The following is a 21,277-nucleotide window of genomic DNA, read 5'->3' as shown; positions in this document are numbered from 1 at the left end:
GAGGCCTCTGTTTCCCGGTGGCTCTGAGAGATGGACAGGGAGGAAGGGGAAGAGAAATCACTTGCATTTCTAATACTCACAGCAAAGTCTTCCAATGAGAAGGGAATTATCACCCCCACTGACAATGCCATTCACTGAAGTGATCCCCACGGGTCCATCTAACCCAGAAGGGAAGGAAGGACCTGTTCTCACAAAACGGCGAGAGATGGAAGAAGGAAGATCAAGCCCACACCAATCCCTGGAAAGAGAAGCTGTGCTCAGGGCTTGAAAGAATTCCTATTTGGAAAATGATATCCCAGCCCCACAAGGCAATCCACAGCTTCGATGCTATTCCTCCCAAAATGCCAATGCATTTTCGCACCCAACCAAGAATTGCAAAAGGGGTACGGAAACAGAAAAGAGCCTAAATTGTCAATACAATCCGACGAAAAAGCCCCGATACGGACATCCAAGGTTGTGTGAAAGGAAATTAGACGACCAAACTAGGATCCTCAGGAGAGTATCGGAGAAGGCAATGGCGACCCACTCCAGTACTCTTGCCTGGAAAATGCCCTGGACGGAGGAGCCTGGTAGGCTGCAGGCCATGGGGTCGCGCAGAGTCAGACACGACTGAGGTGACTTAGCCGCAGCAGCAGCAGCAGGAGCCGGACAGTATGCTATTGGGAATACAACAACACACACAGATCCAGATCGATGGAATAAAGTTGAGGGTCCAGACACAGACCCCAGCATCCATGCTCAACTCATCTCTGACACAGAAGGGGAGAATATCCAAATGGGAACAAGAAAGCCTCTTCAATACATGTCCATGGGAAAACCAGACAGCTACATCTGAAGAACGCTATTGGTTTTGATCTCAGACCACCTCAATATCGGGGAAAACCTCACCCTAAAGGCTGATGTCATGAGATAGCTAGAAAGAAGCGTAGGTCAAAGGCTCCTTAACATCAGAGTCTCCTTGCCATTTGCTGGGCGGAGGTAGAAATGGGTCTCTTCAAGTAAGGGAAAGAGGTACACGAAGTACACCAATGGGTTTCCATCCAATGGAACCTCTTCACAACAGAGAAGCTAAGCAAGCATTCACAAATGCAAAAGAGAGGAAACGGAACACGAGAGACTCCTTGCAAGTGGTGTATCTGAGAAGGGGTTCATATGGAAAGAGACGAAGAATGCACAGCACTCAGATTCCAAGAAACACCACCACCACCCTTGACCCTTCCCCCATGACCAACTCCGACCTAAAGCCTTTCTCTCCCTCTAACCTATCCCTAAAACATAACCCTCATCTAATCATATACATGTGCATTCCTAGCATCCATCCGTCCACACACGAGAGAGAAAGAGGAAGACACAGACTGAATTGAGAAAGGAAAAGAGAGGGACACAGCCAGAGAGAGACACGGAACCAAAGAGAGGAAAGGAGTCGATGGTCCAGACTTTTCATCAATCTGTCTCGAAGGTAGAAGCAATGACAGCGCCCATCCACCCCAGAAGGGGGAAAAGGACGGAAGGTTTGGAGAGGAAAAGACAAGAACGCAGGGAGCCATTAGAAGCTCAGCCACCCGCAGAAGCCGAGCTGGGACACTTGAACAGAATCTCAATGGAAACAGAGGACCAGAAAGTTGGCCACTCTTTTCTATAAGAGAGGGAGACCTTCGAGTCTTCCTTTCGGTCCTCCAACTTGGATGCGGGGTCTCAAAACAGTCAGGAGGGGGAGTGCCTTTTCCTGGGTACCACGGCACATCCAGGCCTCGTTCTGCCCCATTCTGTGCTGTGTCAGCCCAGGAAGGAATCTTTCTTTCTGAAGTCTCAGCGCACACGCTCCACGTGATATCGGCCCCAGGTGGAAAGGCATGGAGCTGCTCGTAGGCCGACAGACCTAGGAAGCAGATGGGAGAATGACCGCCACTCTGCAGATGGAGAGACTGGGGAAACCCTGAGGGGCATATGCTTGTCCAGGGCCACACCACTTATGAGAAGAAGGAGCCTGGTCTGAGAGCAGCGGGGCCCTCGGAGCTCAGGCCCTGGCTGCACCCAGGCCTCCCCAGGGCTGTCGGCTGGGCTGGGTGGGTGTCACTGTGCCTGCACATGGCTTAAGGGTGGTGGTCGAGCAGTCAGAAACCCAGGGATTCGCTTGGGAAGTTTTGGGGAAGGGACCTCAGCACGAACCCCAGGAAATGATGTCACCTGCCGGCAACAGAACCCAACAGAACCCGCAACCCGGGTATCCAGGCCTCGAGAGCGGAGAGGAGCCCCCAGCCAGATCACTTGCTGCCGAGATGTTCTGCTGTTTGCCCCTGCCCAGAGGCCGGGGCCTCAGGAGAGCTCACAGGCAGTGTGCGTGGGCACCCTGTCGACGTTGGCTCAGGGCACCCCCGAGACGCCTCTGGCCCTTTGCCCGGAGAAACAGAAAGGTAACACGGGGAGCCCCAGGCCGGGCCAGGCCACCTCTCCCATGCCACCCGGAAACACCGGGTCCTTTGCCTGTGTGTGTGGATGCGGGTTTCTCGGGGTGTGTCTCCCTCAAGGAAGCCCAGGTGGATGTGGGGTCAGAAGCCTGCGGACAAGTTGTGTCCACACCCCAGGGGAGAGCATGCTGGGCGGGATGGGGAGAGTGCGGGCAGGGCCGGCCGCCCAGGCTGACCTCACACCCTCAGGTGGGTCTCTTTCCTCCCGGGTGGGGATCTGAGCAGACACACGTCTCTGACCCTTCTGGGCAGAGAAGTTCGAGCAGGCCGAAGCAGCGGCTCCACTGGCCAGGCCCAGCTCGGAAAACTCCCAGCATGGCTGGCTGACGGTCACTGTCGTTGCAGAGCTTCCCACGTGATGAGGCCGAGGACGGGGACACCCCATCCAGCTCCCGGAGGGAGGGGTCGGAGCACCACCCCCCCGCCCGTGAGGCCCAGTGCAGGCTCCAGGTGAGCGTGCCCACGGAGGCATCAGCCCCACCGGGGGCGAAGCGGAGGCGGGGAAGGCCTGCTGCCGAGACACCGCCCAGGATACACCCGGCGGCCCAGTCTGAGGCTGCCACGGAGCTCAGCACACCCGGCTCCGACCCAGAGTCCCGAGAACCCCGGCCTCTGAGGCAGCAGGAGGACCTGGAGCCCAGCACGCCAGAGCACAGAGGTGAGGACGCTGGGGCTGGTGTACGGGAGTGTGTGCGGAGGGGGTGCTGAGCTACACAGGGACGAGTCCCCGAAAGCTGCTGCTGGGCCTGCAGCAAGCGCTGGCCTCACACCCCCCGCCCCCCATCTTGCACACTTCAGTCCCAAAAGACATCCGACCCTGGGTATTCTTTGGGAATCTCTTGGAAGCTTTCTGTCCCGGGATACGCACATGCCAAGGCTGGCCTGCGGGCAAACGATGCTTCTCCCACAGCTCTAGCACTGGCCTCCAACTGGAACCAGGCTCCACTTCCCAGACCTGTCCCTACAGAGGTGGTGGCTCCAGGTGCAGGACCCAGGGATCCACCGAGGGCAGATGGAGAACCGAGACTTGCCCTCGCAGAGACACCAGGCCAGCTGGGTACTGGCCAGCACACCGGGCAGATCGGATCTCCGTGCCTGCAGGACCCCCAGCCCCAGGCACTGATGTCCCACCCCCTCAGCCAGAACCTCCACCTCCACGTGCACCTCTACCTGCTCGGCCTTTGGCAGGAGAACCCGAGGCAGAGGAGGAGTCACCGCCTCGGCAGGGAGAGCCTGCCCTGGCTCCCGCGCAACACCCAGACGCCCACGATGACTCACCCACCCCTGCAGGGAGAACGAGCCCCCGCTCTGGACAGAGACCCAGAGCCCTTGCCGGAAACACCACGTCCAGGGGAGCGGTCGGCTCTGCAGCCTCCATCCCTGTCTGCTCACCGTGGACGCCGTCAACTCGGTCTGCCCCCAGGGGACATGGAGTTCCTTTCCCCCGAACTGCTTTGCATTTGGTTTGTTTCCACCTTTCTGGTGATGTTTTCTTTTTTGCGTGGTTTCCTGTATTTTTGTTGGTTAAGTTGGGATTAGTAAACTTTTTCATCATTGTTGCAATTTGGGAACACTGTTGTGTAACTCTGGTGATACTGTGTTACCATCACCACTTTGTAGTTTCAGACCCGTTCCATCTTTATGCCCCACCCCCCAACAAAGCCTGGATTCAAGGCAAGCACGCCCTGTTCATCCCTCCGCCCGATCCTGAACACAATTTCATCTTTTCCTTCTGCATTCCTTCCTATATTCTTGGTGTCCCCAATCAATGACTCTCAGTGAAATGACTGAAGGAGTTTTTTTCGGACGCTCCACCTACTGTAAGACTCCACTGGAGAGTTCTCATGTTTATGTCCTTTGAACTAGCCTTTGATAGCTGAAAGGACGTTGTACGTCCTTTCAAGATACCATGTGCCAAACGAAGCCCTTTTGGCAAATGCCATCATTATCTCCAGGCAGGCATTGCTGTTTGAAGGGTGCCATCTCAGCCAGAAGGCAGAGGCTGAGCTCCTCTTGTTGCACCAGCTCCCAAAAGAAGCCAAGAAAGGGAGCTGGAACAACAAACCACCCCAACGCCCAGGAAAGCGTTCTTCATGACAGAAGGCTAGAAAATGACCCAACATCCTTGTGGCCCAGAACCCCTCTAGAAATTCACTGTTCCATAAAAAAGAGAAACAGATGGGAAGTTCCAAGGAGAGGCAATGCCCATGGCCAGTGTATTTTAGAGACGGCCTGACCGCTCCGGGGAAGACACGCACTGACAGAACCCCTTGGGAAACAGCCGTGATAGTCCTCACTGTCGTAAGGGATTCCTCTGGGGACAACCTGCCCTGGGCACCACACGAGGGAGCAGACCGGCTTCTCTTCCTCTGCCCCCACACCATTCACTCATGAAGGCAGCTCAGGTGTTCTCATGCCCTGCCTGCCTGCCTGCCTGGCTCATCCGTGAGCTGTGACCACCTCCAGGACAGGACTCCACCTTCTGCTCTCTGTGTACCGTGAATCTGCACACAGTGGGCTTTCAGAACCTTAGGAGACTTGAGCCATTCCCACTCGAGCCAGAACCCTCCCCAGGAAGGAAAACAGCTGTGGAGTCCTTTTGGCCCCAGCACTGGTTCCGAAACCCTGGCGGCTCCTAGAGCCTCTACGGTGTGAAGAGGGAGGTCCCTTTTGACAGAGCTTTCCGGCCGTCAGATCTAAGCTGCTGTTTCACTGTCAGCTGTGTCTCTTCCGTTGCAGTGTTGCAGGTGGGCCACGCTGCTCCAAAGGAGCTCACAAGCTGAGTTTCAAGGGAGGTATTGAGAGGACAGGGATGGCTACAATGTGCTGCAAACTGAGTGAGGGTCCCCACAATCCTCAGCAAAGGTGTGTGGTGTGCAAGTGGGGAGTAGAGGGCCCCCAAGTTCCAAAGGAAGGGAGGTACTCGGGAGCTAAAGCCCTTGGCTGCTGTGGTAGCAGCTGCAGATGGCAGCTCGTCCACAGTGCACTTCGAATGAGGTCATATGAGCGGGACTCTGGAAATGGCTCCGAAATCCAGAGAAAGGGGTCAGGGTATGTGGGAATCCGGCGGGGGTGGGGGGTGGATGAAGGAAGGTGTCCTTCCTCTCTCCAGTGCAATTTGGTTTGGTGAGTCTCAAAGCTACCAGATGGCACTTCCCAAGTCAGGCCCCCGCAGGAATCAGGGTGGGCTGCATGCCTCGGCCCCTGCCACAGGGACAAGCCACACCAGTGGCCTCCCTGAGCTCCAATGGCCGGATCTGGGGGTTCTGTCTGGGTGCACACCTGCTTGTTCTGGCCAAGTTCCCCGCTTCTCTGAGCACCAGCTTCAACCTCTCGAATGAGGACATCGATTGCTACCTTGGCACGTTACTCTCTTCATCCTGTGAAGACTCATTAGGCTTATCCTACAATTACTAGCTGGCCCGAGGAGATATCTCCTGAATCCAGATTAAGCTGGAGTCTCCCAGGCTCATCTGGCATGTCTTCCCTGAAGTCTGCCAAAACCCACACCCTTGCGTTTCCAGGGACTCCCCTTAGCCAGCTGGGCAGAAAACCCAGCATGTTTCAAACAAGCTGACAGACAAGCGGGAGAGGACTCACGGGCAGACGGCTTCCCTCAGGTCTCGGGTGGAGCTCTGGGACCACAGCAGCAACAGGCCATCCCAGTCCCTGGGCTCAGCAGCGCCCTCATTCTCACGCCGGCGGCTCTGCCCTGAGGGGAGCAGGAAGGTCACCAACTGCCGCAGGCGGACCTCACGCCCCTCCCACTTATGGAGCCTGACCTCCCCCGGCCCCACCCCTTCCCCTACCCCAGCAGGACGAGAGCTCCTCTTCCCCTGGCTTCTAACGTGAGGCCCGGCCCTGGGCCCCGATTGGGCACTGCCCCAGTCCGGAGCCAATCACAGTGGCCAAGGAGGTGGAAGGCACCGATTGGCCAGGGCCAGGTCATGTGACCATACTCCCCAGGAAACTCAAATATTACCAAGATTCCCTAAGAAACCAATGAACAAAATTATCCAGTAAAGGCAAACCGTACTTTTTAATGAGGCCAAAGTCACAGAAAAAAAAAAAAAAAAGCTTCACAATGAAGTGCTCAAGGAAGCTACAAAATACACTTTCAAAAAAGTTTAGTAGTTTTTTTAATAGGGTGACGGAGAGCTATACCTATCCCATATATGTGAATTTAGGTTTAAACTAGATTTCCCTTGGCTATTTTATAAGACAAAAAAACCCACATCACCCCCTTTTACTCCCCCCCACACCCAAAAAGTGTTTTAATCTATTGAATTTTTGTGTCCTCAGTTGTGTCTGATTCACGGCAACTCACGATCTCTACACAGCCAGGCTCTTCCGTCCATGGAATTCAGGGCAATTTTTTCTGTCACAGTAAATGCCCACCCTGGGTGATCCAAACGGAAGGGCTCAGAGGCTCCTGAGAGACTAACTCCTTTCAGCTGAGCACAGAGCTGGCTCCTCACTGGGATGCCTGTGGCCTGGGGCTCCCAGAGGGGAGAGCAGCACTCGCCCCACCGTGTGGTCACTGCTGGAAGTGCAGGCTGCTCCTCACTCCCCCTTGACAGTGTCCCTGAGGGCAGAACAGTGTGAAGTTAATCAAGGTGGAAACGCAAACTCCAATGCAAGCAAACTTCCCTCAAGGTCTCCAATACCACTCAGGAACAGGGTATTGGAAACTGCAGGGGATGACATGAATGAAGATGGAGACTTGACACCTTACACCGAGTTCACTTCCAGTTATCCCTAGACAAACATTCCATGAAAACTTGTCACAAATCTAGAGGAACAATGAGCCGAAACCGGACACGTGCTTTGAGTCTTCACACACAAAACTAAAAGGCAGTCCACAAAAAAAACCAGGAGAATACAGTGGACTTTGCAAAATCAAAGATATCTACTGTGGGAAAGACCTCAGTACAAAAGCAAAAGACAGGTCACACATCGCGAGACGAATGAGTGGAAACACAAAGCTTATCAAGGATGTGTCTCCAAACAGACAAAGAACACCAACACAACAAGCCTGTGAAAACTAGGGAAAGGTCTGAAGGGACACCAGACTGAGGAAGACACACACAGAGTATCCCGGATGATGTCCAGCACTGAGGGCCTGAAGAATCAACAGTCTAGTTGTACCTCCTCAGGCCTGTGTGACCCTGGGTGAGGCCTCTGTTTCCCGGTGGCTCTGAGAGATGGACAGGGAGGAAGGGGAAGAGAAATCACTTGCATTTCTAATACTCACAGCAAAGTCTTCCAATGAGAAGGGAATTATCACCCCCACTGACAATGCCATTCACTGAAGTGATCCCCACGGGTCCATCTAACCCAGAAGGGAAGGAAGGACCTGTTCTCACAAAACGGCGAGAGATGGAAGAAGGAAGATCAAGCCCACACCAATCCCTGGAAAGAGAAGCTGTGCTCAGGGCTTGAAAGAATTCCTATTTGGAAAATGATATCCCAGCCCCACAAGGCAATCCACAGCTTCGATGCTATTCCTCCCAAAATGCCAATGCATTTTCGCACCCAACCAAGAATTGCAAAAGGGGTACGGAAACAGAAAAGAGCCTAAATTGTCAATACAATCCGACGAAAAAGCCCCGATACGGACATCCAAGGTTGTGTGAAAGGAAATTAGACGACCAAACTAGGATCCTCAGGAGAGTATCGGAGAAGGCAATGGCGACCCACTCCAGTACTCTTGCCTGGAAAATGCCCTGGACGGAGGAGCCTGGTAGGCTGCAGGCCATGGGGTCGCGCAGAGTCAGACACGACTGAGGTGACTTAGCCGCAGCAGCAGCAGCAGGAGCCGGACAGTATGCTATTGGGAATACAACAACACACACAGATCCAGATCGATGGAATAAAGTTGAGGGTCCAGACACAGACCCCAGCATCCATGCTCAACTCATCTCTGACACAGAAGGGGAGAATATCCAAATGGGAACAAGAAAGCCTCTTCAATACATGTCCATGGGAAAACCAGACAGCTACATCTGAAGAACGCTATTGGTTTTGATCTCAGACCACCTCAATATCGGGGAAAACCTCACCCTAAAGGCTGATGTCATGAGATAGCTAGAAAGAAGCGTAGGTCAAAGGCTCCTTAACATCAGAGTCTCCTTGCCATTTGCTGGGCGGAGGTAGAAATGGGTCTCTTCAAGTAAGGGAAAGAGGTACACGAAGTACACCAATGGGTTTCCATCCAATGGAACCTCTTCACAACAGAGAAGCTAAGCAAGCATTCACAAATGCAAAAGAGAGGAAACGGAACACGAGAGACTCCTTGCAAGTGGTGTATCTGAGAAGGGGTTCATATGGAAAGAGACGAAGAATGCACAGCACTCAGATTCCAAGAAACACCACCACCACCCTTGACCCTTCCCCCATGACCAACTCCGACCTAAAGCCTTTCTCTCCCTCTAACCTATCCCTAAAACATAACCCTCATCTAATCATATACATGTGCATTCCTAGCATCCATCCGTCCACACACGAGAGAGAAAGAGGAAGACACAGACTGAATTGAGAAAGGAAAAGAGAGGGACACAGCCAGAGAGAGACACGGAACCAAAGAGAGGAAAGGAGTCGATGGTCCAGACTTTTCATCAATCTGTCTCGAAGGTAGAAGCAATGACAGCGCCCATCCACCCCAGAAGGGGGAAAAGGACGGAAGGTTTGGAGAGGAAAAGACAAGAACGCAGGGAGCCATTAGAAGCTCAGCCACCCGCAGAAGCCGAGCTGGGACACTTGAACAGAATCTCAATGGAAACAGAGGACCAGAAAGTTGGCCACTCTTTTCTATAAGAGAGGGAGACCTTCGAGTCTTCCTTTCGGTCCTCCAACTTGGATGCGGGGTCTCAAAACAGTCAGGAGGGGGAGTGCCTTTTCCTGGGTACCACGGCACATCCAGGCCTCGTTCTGCCCCATTCTGTGCTGTGTCAGCCCAGGAAGGAATCTTTCTTTCTGAAGTCTCAGCGCACACGCTCCACGTGATATCGGCCCCAGGTGGAAAGGCATGGAGCTGCTCGTAGGCCGACAGACCTAGGAAGCAGATGGGAGAATGACCGCCACTCTGCAGATGGAGAGACTGGGGAAACCCTGAGGGGCATATGCTTGTCCAGGGCCACACCACTTATGAGAAGAAGGAGCCTGGTCTGAGAGCAGCGGGGCCCTCGGAGCTCAGGCCCTGGCTGCACCCAGGCCTCCCCAGGGCTGTCGGCTGGGCTGGGTGGGTGTCACTGTGCCTGCACATGGCTTAAGGGTGGTGGTCGAGCAGTCAGAAACCCAGGGATTCGCTTGGGAAGTTTTGGGGAAGGGACCTCAGCACGAACCCCAGGAAATGATGTCACCTGCCGGCAACAGAACCCAACAGAACCCGCAACCCGGGTATCCAGGCCTCGAGAGCGGAGAGGAGCCCCCAGCCAGATCACTTGCTGCCGAGATGTTCTGCTGTTTGCCCCTGCCCAGAGGCCGGGGCCTCAGGAGAGCTCACAGGCAGTGTGCGTGGGCACCCTGTCGACGTTGGCTCAGGGCACCCCCGAGACGCCTCTGGCCCTTTGCCCGGAGAAACAGAAAGGTAACACGGGGAGCCCCAGGCCGGGCCAGGCCACCTCTCCCATGCCACCCGGAAACACCGGGTCCTTTGCCTGTGTGTGTGGATGCGGGTTTCTCGGGGCGTGTCTCCCTCAAGGAAGCCCAGGTGGATGTGGGGTCAGAAGCCTGCGGACAAGTTGTGTCCACACCCCAGGGGAGAGCATGCTGGGCGGGATGGGGAGAGTGCGGGCAGGGCCGGCCGCCCAGGCTGACCTCACACCCTCAGGTGGGTCTCTTTCCTCCCGGGTGGGGATCTGAGCAGACACACGTCTCTGACCCTTCTGGGCAGAGAAGTTCGAGCAGGCCGAAGCAGCGGCTCCACTGGCCAGGCCCAGCTCGGAAAACTCCCAGCATGGCTGGCTGACGGTCACTGTCGTTGCAGAGCTTCCCACGTGATGAGGCCGAGGACGGGGACACCCCATCCAGCTCCCGGAGGGAGGGGTCGGAGCACCACCCCCCCGCCCGTGAGGCCCAGTGCAGGCTCCAGGTGAGCGTGCCCACGGAGGCATCAGCCCCACCGGGGGCGAAGCGGAGGCGGGGAAGGCCTGCTGCCGAGACACCGCCCAGGATACACCCGGCGGCCCAGTCTGAGGCTGCCACGGAGCTCAGCACACCCGGCTCCGACCCAGAGTCCCGAGAACCCCGGCCTCTGAGGCAGCAGGAGGACCTGGAGCCCAGCACGCCAGAGCACAGAGGTGAGGACGCTGGGGCTGGTGTACGGGAGTGTGTGCGGAGGGGGTGCTGAGCTACACAGGGACGAGTCCCCGAAAGCTGCTGCTGGGCCTGCAGCAAGCGCTGGCCTCACACCCCCCGCCCCCCATCTTGCACACTTCAGTCCCAAAAGACATCCGACCCTGGGTATTCTTTGGGAATCTCTTGGAAGCTTTCTGTCCCGGGATACGCACATGCCAAGGCTGGCCTGCGGGCAAACGATGCTTCTCCCACAGCTCTAGCACTGGCCTCCAACTGGAACCAGGCTCCACTTCCCAGACCTGTCCCTACAGAGGTGGTGGCTCCAGGTGCAGGACCCAGGGATCCACCGAGGGCAGATGGAGAACCGAGACTTGCCCTCGCAGAGACACCAGGCCAGCTGGGTACTGGCCAGCACACCGGGCAGATCGGATCTCCGTGCCTGCAGGACCCCCAGCCCCAGGCACTGATGTCCCACCCCCTCAGCCAGAACCTCCACCTCCACGTGCACCTCTACCTGCTCGGCCTTTGGCAGGAGAACCCGAGGCAGAGGAGGAGTCACCGCCTCGGCAGGGAGAGCCTGCCCTGGCTCCCGCGCAACACCCAGACGCCCACGATGACTCACCCACCCCTGCAGGGAGAACGAGCCCCCGCTCTGGACAGAGACCCAGAGCCCTTGCCGGAAACACCACGTCCAGGGGAGCGGTCGGCTCTGCAGCCTCCATCCCTGTCTGCTCACCGTGGACGCCGTCAACTCGGTCTGCCCCCAGGGGACATGGAGTTCCTTTCCCCCGAACTGCTTTGCATTTGGTTTGTTTCCACCTTTCTGGTGATGTTTTCTTTTTTGCGTGGTTTCCTGTATTTTTGTTGGTTAAGTTGGGATTAGTAAACTTTTTCATCATTGTTGCAATTTGGGAACACTGTTGTGTAACTCTGGTGATACTGTGTTACCATCACCACTTTGTAGTTTCAGACCCGTTCCATCTTTATGCCCCACCCCCCAACAAAGCCTGGATTCAAGGCAAGCACGCCCTGTTCATCCCTCCGCCCGATCCTGAACACAATTTCATCTTTTCCTTCTGCATTCCTTCCTATATTCTTGGTGTCCCCAATCAATGACTCTCAGTGAAATGACTGAAGGAGTTTTTTTCGGACGCTCCACCTACTGTAAGACTCCACTGGAGAGTTCTCATGTTTATGTCCTTTGAACTAGCCTTTGATAGCTGAAAGGACGTTGTACGTCCTTTCAAGATACCATGTGCCAAACGAAGCCCTTTTGGCAAATGCCATCATTATCTCCAGGCAGGCATTGCTGTTTGAAGGGTGCCATCTCAGCCAGAAGGCAGAGGCTGAGCTCCTCTTGTTGCACCAGCTCCCAAAAGAAGCCAAGAAAGGGAGCTGGAACAACAAACCACCCCAACGCCCAGGAAAGCGTTCTTCATGACAGAAGGCTAGAAAATGACCCAACATCCTTGTGGCCCAGAACCCCTCTAGAAATTCACTGTTCCATAAAAAAGAGAAACAGATGGGAAGTTCCAAGGAGAGGCAATGCCCATGGCCAGTGTATTTTAGAGACGGCCTGACCGCTCCGGGGAAGACACGCACTGACAGAACCCCTTGGGAAACAGCCGTGATAGTCCTCACTGTCGTAAGGGATTCCTCTGGGGACAACCTGCCCTGGGCACCACACGAGGGAGCAGACCGGCTTCTCTTCCTCTGCCCCCACACCATTCACTCATGAAGGCAGCTCAGGTGTTCTCATGCCCTGCCTGCCTGCCTGCCTGGCTCATCCGTGAGCTGTGACCACCTCCAGGACAGGACTCCACCTTCTGCTCTCTGTGTACCGTGAATCTGCACACAGTGGGCTTTCAGAACCTTAGGAGACTTGAGCCATTCCCACTCGAGCCAGAACCCTCCCCAGGAAGGAAAACAGCTGTGGAGTCCTTTTGGCCCCAGCACTGGTTCCGAAACCCTGGCGGCTCCTAGAGCCTCTACGGTGTGAAGAGGGAGGTCCCTTTTGACAGAGCTTTCCGGCCGTCAGATCTAAGCTGCTGTTTCACTGTCAGCTGTGTCTCTTCCGTTGCAGTGTTGCAGGTGGGCCACGCTGCTCCAAAGGAGCTCACAAGCTGAGTTTCAAGGGAGGTATTGAGAGGACAGGGATGGCTACAACGTGCTGCAAACTGAGTGAGGGTCCCCACAATCCTCAGCAAAGGTGTGTGGTGTGCAAGTGGGGAGTAGAGGGCCCCCAAGTTCCAAAGGAAGGGAGGTACTCGGGAGCTAAAGCCCTTGGCTGCTGTGGTAGCAGCTGCAGATGGCAGCTCGTCCACAGTGCACTTCGAATGAGGTCATATGAGCGGGACTCTGGAAATGGCTCCGAAATCCAGAGAAAGGGGTCAGGGTATGTGGGAATCCGGCGGGGGTGGGGGGTGGATGAAGGAAGGTGTCCTTCCTCTCTCCAGTGCAATTTGGTTTGGTGAGTCTCAAAGCTACCAGATGGCACTTCCCAAGTCAGGCCCCCGCAGGAATCAGGGTGGGCTGCATGCCTCGGCCCCTGCCACAGGGACAAGCCACACCAGTGGCCTCCCTGAGCTCCAATGGCCGGATCTGGGGGTTCTGTCTGGGTGCACACCTGCTTGTTCTGGCCAAGTTCCCCGCTTCTCTGAGCACCAGCTTCAACCTCTCGAATGAGGACATCGATTGCTACCTTGGCACGTTACTCTCTTCATCCTGTGAAGACTCATTAGGCTTATCCTACAATTACTAGCTGGCCCGAGGAGATATCTCCTGAATCCAGATTAAGCTGGAGTCTCCCAGGCTCATCTGGCATGTCTTCCCTGAAGTCTGCCAAAACCCACACCCTTGCGTTTCCAGGGACTCCCCTTAGCCAGCTGGGCAGAAAACCCAGCATGTTTCAAACAAGCTGACAGACAAGCGGGAGAGGACTCACGGGCAGACGGCTTCCCTCAGGTCTCGGGTGGAGCTCTGGGACCACAGCAGCAACAGGCCATCCCAGTCCCTGGGCTCAGCAGCGCCCTCATTCTCACGCCGGCGGCTCTGCCCTGAGGGGAGCAGGAAGGTCACCAACTGCCGCAGGCGGACCTCACGCCCCTCCCACTTATGGAGCCTGACCTCCCCCGGCCCCACCCCTTCCCCTACCCCAGCAGGACGAGAGCTCCTCTTCCCCTGGCTTCTAACGTGAGGCCCGGCCCTGGGCCCCGATTGGGCACTGCCCCAGTCCGGAGCCAATCACAGTGGCCAAGGAGGTGGAAGGCACCGATTGGCCAGGGCCAGGTCATGTGACCATACTCCCCAGGAAACTCAAATATTACCAAGATTCCCTAAGAAACCAATGAACAAAATTATCCAGTAAAGGCAAACCGTACTTTTTAATGAGGCCAAAGTCACAGAAAAAAAAAAAAAAAAAGCTTCACAATGAAGTGCTCAAGGAAGCTACAAAATACACTTTCAAAAAAGTTTAGTAGTTTTTTTTAATAGGGTGACGGAGAGCTATACCTATCCCATATATGTGAATTTAGGTTTAAACTAGATTTCCCTTGGCTATTTTATAAGACAAAAAAACCCACATCACCCCCTTTTACTCCCCCCCACACCCAAAAAGTGTTTTAATCTATTGAATTTTTGTGTCCTCAGTTGTGTCTGATTCACGGCAACTCACGATCTCTACACAGCCAGGCTCTTCCGTCCATGGAATTCAGGGCAATTTTTTCTGTCACAGTAAATGCCCACCCTGGGTGATCCAAACGGAAGGGCTCAGAGGCTCCTGAGAGACTAACTCCTTTCAGCTGAGCACAGAGCTGGCTCCTCACTGGGATGCCTGTGGCCTGGGGCTCCCAGAGGGGAGAGCAGCACTCGCCCCACCGTGTGGTCACTGCTGGAAGTGCAGGCTGCTCCTCACTCCCCCTTGACAGTGTCCCTGAGGGCAGAACAGTGTGAAGTTAATCAAGGTGGAAACGCAAACTCCAATGCAAGCAAACTTCCCTCAAGGTCTCCAATACCACTCAGGAACAGGGTATTGGAAACTGCAGGGGATGACATGAATGAAGATGGAGACTTGACACCTTACACCGAGTTCACTTCCAGTTATCCCTAGACAAACATTCCATGAAAACTTGTCACAAATCTAGAGGAACAATGAGCCGAAACCGGACACGTGCTTTGAGTCTTCACACACAAAACTAAAAGGCAGTCCACAAAAAAAACCAGGAGAATACAGTGGACTTTGCAAAATCAAAGATATCTACTGTGGGAAAGACCTCAGTACAAAAGCAAAAGACAGGTCACACATCGCGAGACGAATGAGTGGAAACACAAAGCTTATCAAGGATGTGTCTCCAAACAGACAAAGAACACCAACACAACAAGCCTGTGAAAACTAGGGAAAGGTCTGAAGGGACACCAGACTGAGGAAGACACACACAGAGTATCCCGGATGATGTCCAGCACTGAGGGCCTGAAGAATCAACAGTCTAGTTGTACCTCCTCAGGCCTGTGTGACCCTGGGTGAGGCCTCTGTTTCCCGGTGGCTCTGAGAGATGGACAGGGAGGAAGGGGAAGAGAAATCACTTGCATTTCTAATACTCACAGCAAAGTCTTCCAATGAGAAGGGAATTATCACCCCCACTGACAATGCCATTCACTGAAGTGATCCCCACGGGTCCATCTAACCCAGAAGGGAAGGAAGGACCTGTTCTCACAAAACGGCGAGAGATGGAAGAAGGAAGATCAAGCCCACACCAATCCCTGGAAAGAGAAGCTGTGCTCAGGGCTTGAAAGAATTCCTATTTGGAAAATGATATCCCAGCCCCACAAGGCAATCCACAGCTTCGATGCTATTCCTCCCAAAATGCCAATGCATTTTCGCACCCAACCAAGAATTGCAAAAGGGGTACGGAAACAGAAAAGAGCCTAAATTGTCAATACAATCCGACGAAAAAGCCCCGATACGGACATCCAAGGTTGTGTGAAAGGAAATTAGACGACCAAACTAGGATCCTCAGGAGAGTATCGGAGAAGGCAATGGCGACCCACTCCAGTACTCTTGCCTGGAAAATGCCCTGGACGGAGGAGCCTGGTAGGCTGCAGGCCATGGGGTCGCGCAGAGTCAGACACGACTGAAGTGACTTAGCCGCAGCAGCAGCAGCAGGAGCCGGACAGTATGCTATTGGGAATACAACAACACACACAGATCCAGATCGATGGAATAAAGTTGAGGGTCCAGACACAGACCCCAGCATCCATGCTCAACTCATCTCTGACACAGAAGGGGAGAATATCCAAATGGGAACAAGAAAGCCTCTTCAATACATGTCCATGGGAAAACCAGACAGCTACATCTGAAGAACGCTATTGGTTTTGATCTCAGACCACCTCAATATCGGGGAAAACCTCACCCTAAAGGCTGATGTCATGAGATAGCTAGAAAGAAGCGTAGGTCAAAGGCTCCTTAACATCAGAGTCTCCTTGCCATTTGCTGGGCGGAGGTAGAAATGGGTCTCTTCAAGTAAGGGAAAGAGGTACACGAAGTACACCAATGGGTTTCCATCCAATGGAACCTCTTCACAACAGAGAAGCTAAGCAAGCATTCACAAATGCAAAAGAGAGGAAACGGAACACGAGAGACTCCTTGCAAGTGGTGTATCTGAGAAGGGGTTCATATGGAAAGAGACGAAGAATGCACAGCACTCAGATTCCAAGAAACACCACCACCACCCTTGACCCTTCCCCCATGACCAACTCCGACCTAAAGCCTTTCTCTCCCTCTAACCTATCCCTAAAACATAACCCTCATCTAATCATATACATGTGCATTCCTAGCATCCATCCGTCCACACACGAGAGAGAAAGAGGAAGACACAGACTGAATTGAGAAAGGAAAAGAGAGGGACACAGCCAGAGAGAGACACGGAACCAAAGAGAGGAAAGGAGTCGATGGTCCAGACTTTTCATCAATCTGTCTCGAAGGTAGAAGCAATGACAGCGCCCATCCACCCCAGAAGGGGGAAAAGGACGGAAGGTTTGGAGAGGAAAAGACAAGAACGCAGGGAGCCATTAGAAGCTCAGCCACCCGCAGAAGCCGAGCTGGGACACTTGAACAGAATCTCAATGGAAACAGAGGACCAGAAAGTTGGCCACTCTTTTCTATAAGAGAGGGAGACCTTCGAGTCTTCCTTTCGGTCCTCCAACTTGGATGCGGGGTCTCAAAACAGTCAGGAGGGGGAGTGCCTTTTCCTGGGTACCACGGCACATCCAGGCCTCGTTCTGCCCCATTCTGTGCTGTGTCAGCCCAGGAAGGAATCTTTCTTTCTGAAGTCTCAGCGCACACGCTCCACGTGATATCGGCCCCAGGTGGAAAGGCATGGAGCTGCTCGTAGGCCGACAGACCTAGGAAGCAGATGGGAGAATGACCGCCACTCTGCAGATGGAGAGACTGGGGAAACCCTGAGGGGCATATGCTTGTCCAGGGCCACACCACTTATGAGAAGAAGGAGCCTGGTCTGAGAGCAGCGGGGCCCTCGGAGCTCAGGCCCTGGCTGCACCCAGGCCTCCCCAGGGCTGTCGGCTGGGCTGGGTGGGTGTCACTGTGCCTGCACATGGCTTAAGGGTGGTGGTCGAGCAGTCAGAAACCCAGGGATTCGCTTGGGAAGTTTTGGGGAAGGGACCTCAGCACGAACCCCAGGAAATGATGTCACCTGCCGGCAACAGAACCCAACAGAACCCGCAACCTGGGTATCCAGGCCTCGAGAGCGGAGAGGAGCCCCCAGCCAGATCACTTGCTGCCGAGATGTTCTGCTGTTTGCCCCTGCCCAGAGGCCGGGGCCTCAGGAGAGCTCACAGGCAGTGTGCGTGGGCACCCTGTCGACGTTGGCTCAGGGCACCCCCGAGACGCCTCTGGCCCTTTGCCCGGAGAAACAGAAAGGTAACACGGGGAGCCCCAGGCCGGGCCAGGCCACCTCTCCCATGCCACCCGGAAACACCGGGTCCTTTGCCTGTGTGTGTGGATGCGGGTTTCTCGGGGCGTGTCTCCCTCAAGGAAGCCCAGGTGGATGTGGGGTCAGAAGCCTGCGGACAAGTTGTGTCCACACCCCAGGGGAGAGCATGCTGGGCGGGATGGGGAGAGTGCGGGCAGGGCCGGCCGCCCAGGCTGACCTCACACCCTCAGGTGGGTCTCTTTCCTCCCGGGTGGGGATCTGAGCAGACACACGTCTCTGACCCTTCTGGGCAGAGAAGTTCGAGCAGGCCGAAGCAGCGGCTCCACTGGCCAGGCCCAGCTCGGAAAACTCCCAGCATGGCTGGCTGACGGTCACTGTCGTTGCAGAGCTTCCCACGTGATGAGGCCGAGGACGGGGACACCCCATCCAGCTCCCGGAGGGAGGGGTCGGAGCACCACCCCCCCGCCCGTGAGGCCCAGTGCAGGCTCCAGGTGAGCGTGCCCACGGAGGCATCAGCCCCACCGGGGGCGAAGCGGAGGCGGGGAAGGCCTGCTGCCGAGACACCGCCCAGGATACACCCGGCGGCCCAGTCTGAGGCTGCCACGGAGCTCAGCACACCCGGCTCCGACCCAGAGTCCCGAGAACCCCGGCCTCTGAGGCAGCAGGAGGACCTGGAGCCCAGCACGCCAGAGCACAGAGGTGAGGACGCTGGGGCTGGTGTACGGGAGTGTGTGCGGAGGGGGTGCTGAGCTACACAGGGACGAGTCCCCGAAAGCTGCTGCTGGGCCTGCAGCAAGCGCTGGCCTCACACCCCCCGCCCCCCATCTTGCACACTTCAGTCCCAAAAGACATCCGACCCTGGGTATTCTTTGGGAATCTCTTGGAAGCTTTCTGTCCCGGGATACGCACATGCCAAGGCTGGCCTGCGGGCAAACGATGCTTCTCCCACAGCTCTAGCACTGGCCTCCAACTGGAACCAGGCTCCACTTCCCAGACCTGTCCCTACAGAGGTGGTGGCTCCAGGTGCAGGACCCAGGGATCCACCGAGGGCAGATGGAGAACCGAGACTTGCCCTCGCAGAGACACCAGGCCAGCTGGGTACTGGCCAGCACACCGGGCAGATCGGATCTCCGTGCCTGCAGGACCCCCAGCCCCAGGCACTGATGTCCCACCCCCTCAGCCAGAACCTCCACCTCCACGTGCACCTCTACCTGCTCGGCCTTTGGCAGGAGAACCCGAGGCAGAGGAGGAGTCACCGCCTCGGCAGGGAGAGCCTGCCCTGGCTCCCGCGCAACACCCAGACGCCCACGATGACTCACCCACCCCTGCAGGGAGAACGAGCCCCCGCTCTGGACAGAGACCCAGAGCCCTTGCCGGAAACACCACGTCCAGGGGAGCGGTCGGCTCTGCAGCCTCCATCCCTGTCTGCTCACCGTGGACGCCGTCAACTCGGTCTGCCCCCAGGGGACATGGAGTTCCTTTCCCCCGAACTGCTTTGCATTTGGTTTGTTTCCACCTTTCTGGTGATGTTTTCTTTTTTGCGTGGTTTCCTGTATTTTTGTTGGTTAAGTTGGGATTAGTAAACTTTTTCATCATTGTTGCAATTTGGGAACACTGTTGTGTAACTCTGGTGATACTGTGTTACCATCACCACTTTGTAGTTTCAGACCCGTTCCATCTTTATGCCCCACCCCCCAACAAAGCCTGGATTCAAGGCAAGCACGCCCTGTTCATCCCTCCGCCCGATCCTGAACACAATTTCATCTTTTCCTTCTGCATTCCTTCCTATATTCTTGGTGTCCCCAATCAATGACTCTCAGTGAAATGACTGAAGGAGTTTTTTTCGGACGCTCCACCTACTGTAAGACTCCACTGGAGAGTTCTCATGTTTATGTCCTTTGAACTAGCCTTTGATAGCTGAAAGGACGTTGTACGTCCTTTCAAGATACCATGTGCCAAACGAAGCCCTTTTGGCAAATGCCATCATTATCTCCAGGCAGGCATTGCTGTTTGAAGGGTGCCATCTCAGCCAGAAGGCAGAGGCTGAGCTCCTCTTGTTGCACCAGCTCCCAAAAGAAGCCAAGAAAGGGAGCTGGAACAACAAACCACCCCAACGCCCAGGAAAGCGTTCTTCATGACAGAAGGCTAGAAAATGACCCAACATCCTTGTGGCCCAGAACCCCTCTAGAAATTCACTGTTCCATAAAAAAGAGAAACAGATGGGAAGTTCCAAGGAGAGGCAATGCCCATGGCCAGTGTATTTTAGAGACGGCCTGACCGCTCCGGGGAAGACACGCACTGACAGAACCCCTTGGGAAACAGCCGTGATAGTCCTCACTGTCGTAAGGGATTCCTCTGGGGACAACCTGCCCTGGGCACCACACGAGGGAGCAGACCGGCTTCTCTTCCTCTGCCCCCACACCATTCACTCATGAAGGCAGCTCAGGTGTTCTCATGCCCTGCCTGCCTGCCTGCCTGGCTCATCCGTGAGCTGTGACCACCTCCAGGACAGGACTCCACCTTCTGCTCTCTGTGTACCGTGAATCTGCACACAGTGGGCTTTCAGAACCTTAGGAGACTTGAGCCATTCCCACTCGAGCCAGAACCCTCCCCAGGAAGGAAAACAGCTGTGGAGTCCTTTTGGCCCCAGCACTGGTTCCGAAACCCTGGCGGCTCCTAGAGCCTCTACGGTGTGAAGAGGGAGGTCCCTTTTGACAGAGCTTTCCGGCCGTCAGATCTAAGCTGCTGTTTCACTCTCAGCTGTGTCTCTTCCGTTGCAGTGTTGCAGGTGGGCCACGCTGCTCCAAAGGAGCTCACAAGCTGAGTTTCAAGGGAGGTATTGAGAGGACAGGGATGGCTACAACGTGCTGCAAACTGAGTGAGGGTCCCCACAATCCTCAGCAAAGGTGTGTGGTGTGCAAGTGGGGAGTAGAGGGCCCCCAAGTTCCAAAGGAAGGGAGGTACTCGGGAGCTAAAGCCCTTGGCTGCTGTGGTAGCAGCTGCAGATGGCAGCTCGTCCACAGTGCACTTCGAATGAGGTCATATGAGCGGGACTCTGGAAATGGCTCCGAAATCCAGAGAAAGGGGTCAGGGTATGTGGGAATCCGGCGGGGGTGGGGGGTGGATGAAGGAAGGTGTCCTTCCTCTCTCCAGTGCAATTTGGTTTGGTGAGTCTCAAAGCTACCAGATGGCACTTCCCAAGTCAGGCCCCCGCAGGAATCAGGGTGGGCTGCATGCCTCGGCCCCTGCCACAGGGACAAGCCACACCAGTGGCCTCCCTGAGCTCCAATGGCCGGATCTGGGGGTTCTGTCTGGGTGCACACCTGCTTGTTCTGGCCAAGTTCCCCGCTTCTCTGAGCACCAGCTTCAACCTCTCGAATGAGGACATCGATTGCTACCTTGGCACGTTACTCTCTTCATCCTGTGAAGACTCATTAGGCTTATCCTACAATTACTAGCTGGCCCGAGGAGATATCTCCTGAATCCAGATTAAGCTGGTGTCTCCCAGGCTCATCTGGCATGTCTTCCCTGAAGTCTGCCAAAACCCACACCCTTGCGTTTCCA

At 55.3% G+C, this 21,277-nt stretch overlaps 4 protein-coding genes across 5 annotated transcripts in view; 3 read left to right on the top strand and 1 right to left on the bottom strand.

Moving 5' to 3' along the window:
• LOC145517344 (uncharacterized) overlaps positions 1 to 21,277 on the bottom strand; it is a 325,418-nt gene that overhangs the window by 210,021 nt on the left and 94,120 nt on the right. The window contains exons 1-5 of one of the 2 annotated variants that reach the window (XR_014061985.1): positions 13,711 to 13,854; positions 6,796 to 7,053; positions 6,069 to 6,180; positions 5,751 to 5,848; positions 4,655 to 5,247 (exon numbers count right to left, since the gene is read on the bottom strand). The gene's annotated coding sequence lies outside the window, so the exon portion shown is untranslated. Of the gene's footprint in view, positions 1 to 1,653; positions 1,880 to 4,654; positions 5,248 to 5,750; positions 5,849 to 6,068; positions 6,181 to 6,795; positions 7,054 to 13,710 lie in introns of those variants that run through there. The other variant, XR_014061977.1, reaches the window with a different exon arrangement.
• LOC145517152 (uncharacterized) lies at positions 46 to 4,031 on the top strand. Its single transcript, XM_081519413.1, has 3 exons — positions 46 to 2,414; positions 2,814 to 3,126; positions 3,379 to 4,031. The coding sequence occupies exons 1-3, from the start codon at positions 2,178 to 2,180 to the stop codon at positions 4,005 to 4,007; spliced, it is 1,179 nt and encodes a 392-aa protein (XP_081375539.1). The 5' UTR covers positions 46 to 2,177; the 3' UTR covers positions 4,008 to 4,031.
• Positions 7,688 to 11,681, top strand: LOC145517103 (uncharacterized). Its single transcript, XM_081519361.1, has 3 exons — positions 7,688 to 10,056; positions 10,456 to 10,768; positions 11,021 to 11,681. The coding sequence occupies exons 1-3, from the start codon at positions 9,820 to 9,822 to the stop codon at positions 11,647 to 11,649; spliced, it is 1,179 nt and encodes a 392-aa protein (XP_081375487.1). The 5' UTR covers positions 7,688 to 9,819; the 3' UTR covers positions 11,650 to 11,681.
• Positions 15,334 to 19,325, top strand: LOC145517252 (uncharacterized). Its single transcript, XM_081519525.1, has 3 exons — positions 15,334 to 17,700; positions 18,100 to 18,412; positions 18,665 to 19,325. The coding sequence occupies exons 1-3, from the start codon at positions 17,464 to 17,466 to the stop codon at positions 19,291 to 19,293; spliced, it is 1,179 nt and encodes a 392-aa protein (XP_081375651.1). The 5' UTR covers positions 15,334 to 17,463; the 3' UTR covers positions 19,294 to 19,325.

Source organism: Giraffa tippelskirchi, chromosome 8 (genome assembly GCF_054371585.1).
Source record: "Giraffa tippelskirchi isolate mGirTip1 chromosome 8, T2T-mGirTip1v1.2.pri, whole genome shotgun sequence".
NCBI lineage: Eukaryota > Metazoa > Chordata > Mammalia > Artiodactyla > Giraffidae > Giraffa > Giraffa tippelskirchi.
Note: the sequence above shows the minus strand (reverse complement) of the source record. Positions and strands in the feature narration are given on the sequence as shown.

Coding starts and splice junctions, on each gene's coding strand:
- LOC145517152 (XM_081519413.1), top strand. CDS start 2,178: ATGATGTCACCTGCCGGCAACAGAACCCAACAGAACCCGCAACCCGGG. Junction 2,415..2,813: donor TTGCCCGGAGAAACAGAAAG/GTAACACGGGGA, acceptor CTGTCGTTGCAG/AGCTTCCCACGTGATGAGGC. Junction 3,127..3,378: donor CAGCACGCCAGAGCACAGAG/GTGAGGACGCTG, acceptor CTTCTCCCACAG/CTCTAGCACTGGCCTCCAAC.
- LOC145517103 (XM_081519361.1), top strand. CDS start 9,820: ATGATGTCACCTGCCGGCAACAGAACCCAACAGAACCCGCAACCCGGG. Junction 10,057..10,455: donor TTGCCCGGAGAAACAGAAAG/GTAACACGGGGA, acceptor CTGTCGTTGCAG/AGCTTCCCACGTGATGAGGC. Junction 10,769..11,020: donor CAGCACGCCAGAGCACAGAG/GTGAGGACGCTG, acceptor CTTCTCCCACAG/CTCTAGCACTGGCCTCCAAC.
- LOC145517252 (XM_081519525.1), top strand. CDS start 17,464: ATGATGTCACCTGCCGGCAACAGAACCCAACAGAACCCGCAACCTGGG. Junction 17,701..18,099: donor TTGCCCGGAGAAACAGAAAG/GTAACACGGGGA, acceptor CTGTCGTTGCAG/AGCTTCCCACGTGATGAGGC. Junction 18,413..18,664: donor CAGCACGCCAGAGCACAGAG/GTGAGGACGCTG, acceptor CTTCTCCCACAG/CTCTAGCACTGGCCTCCAAC.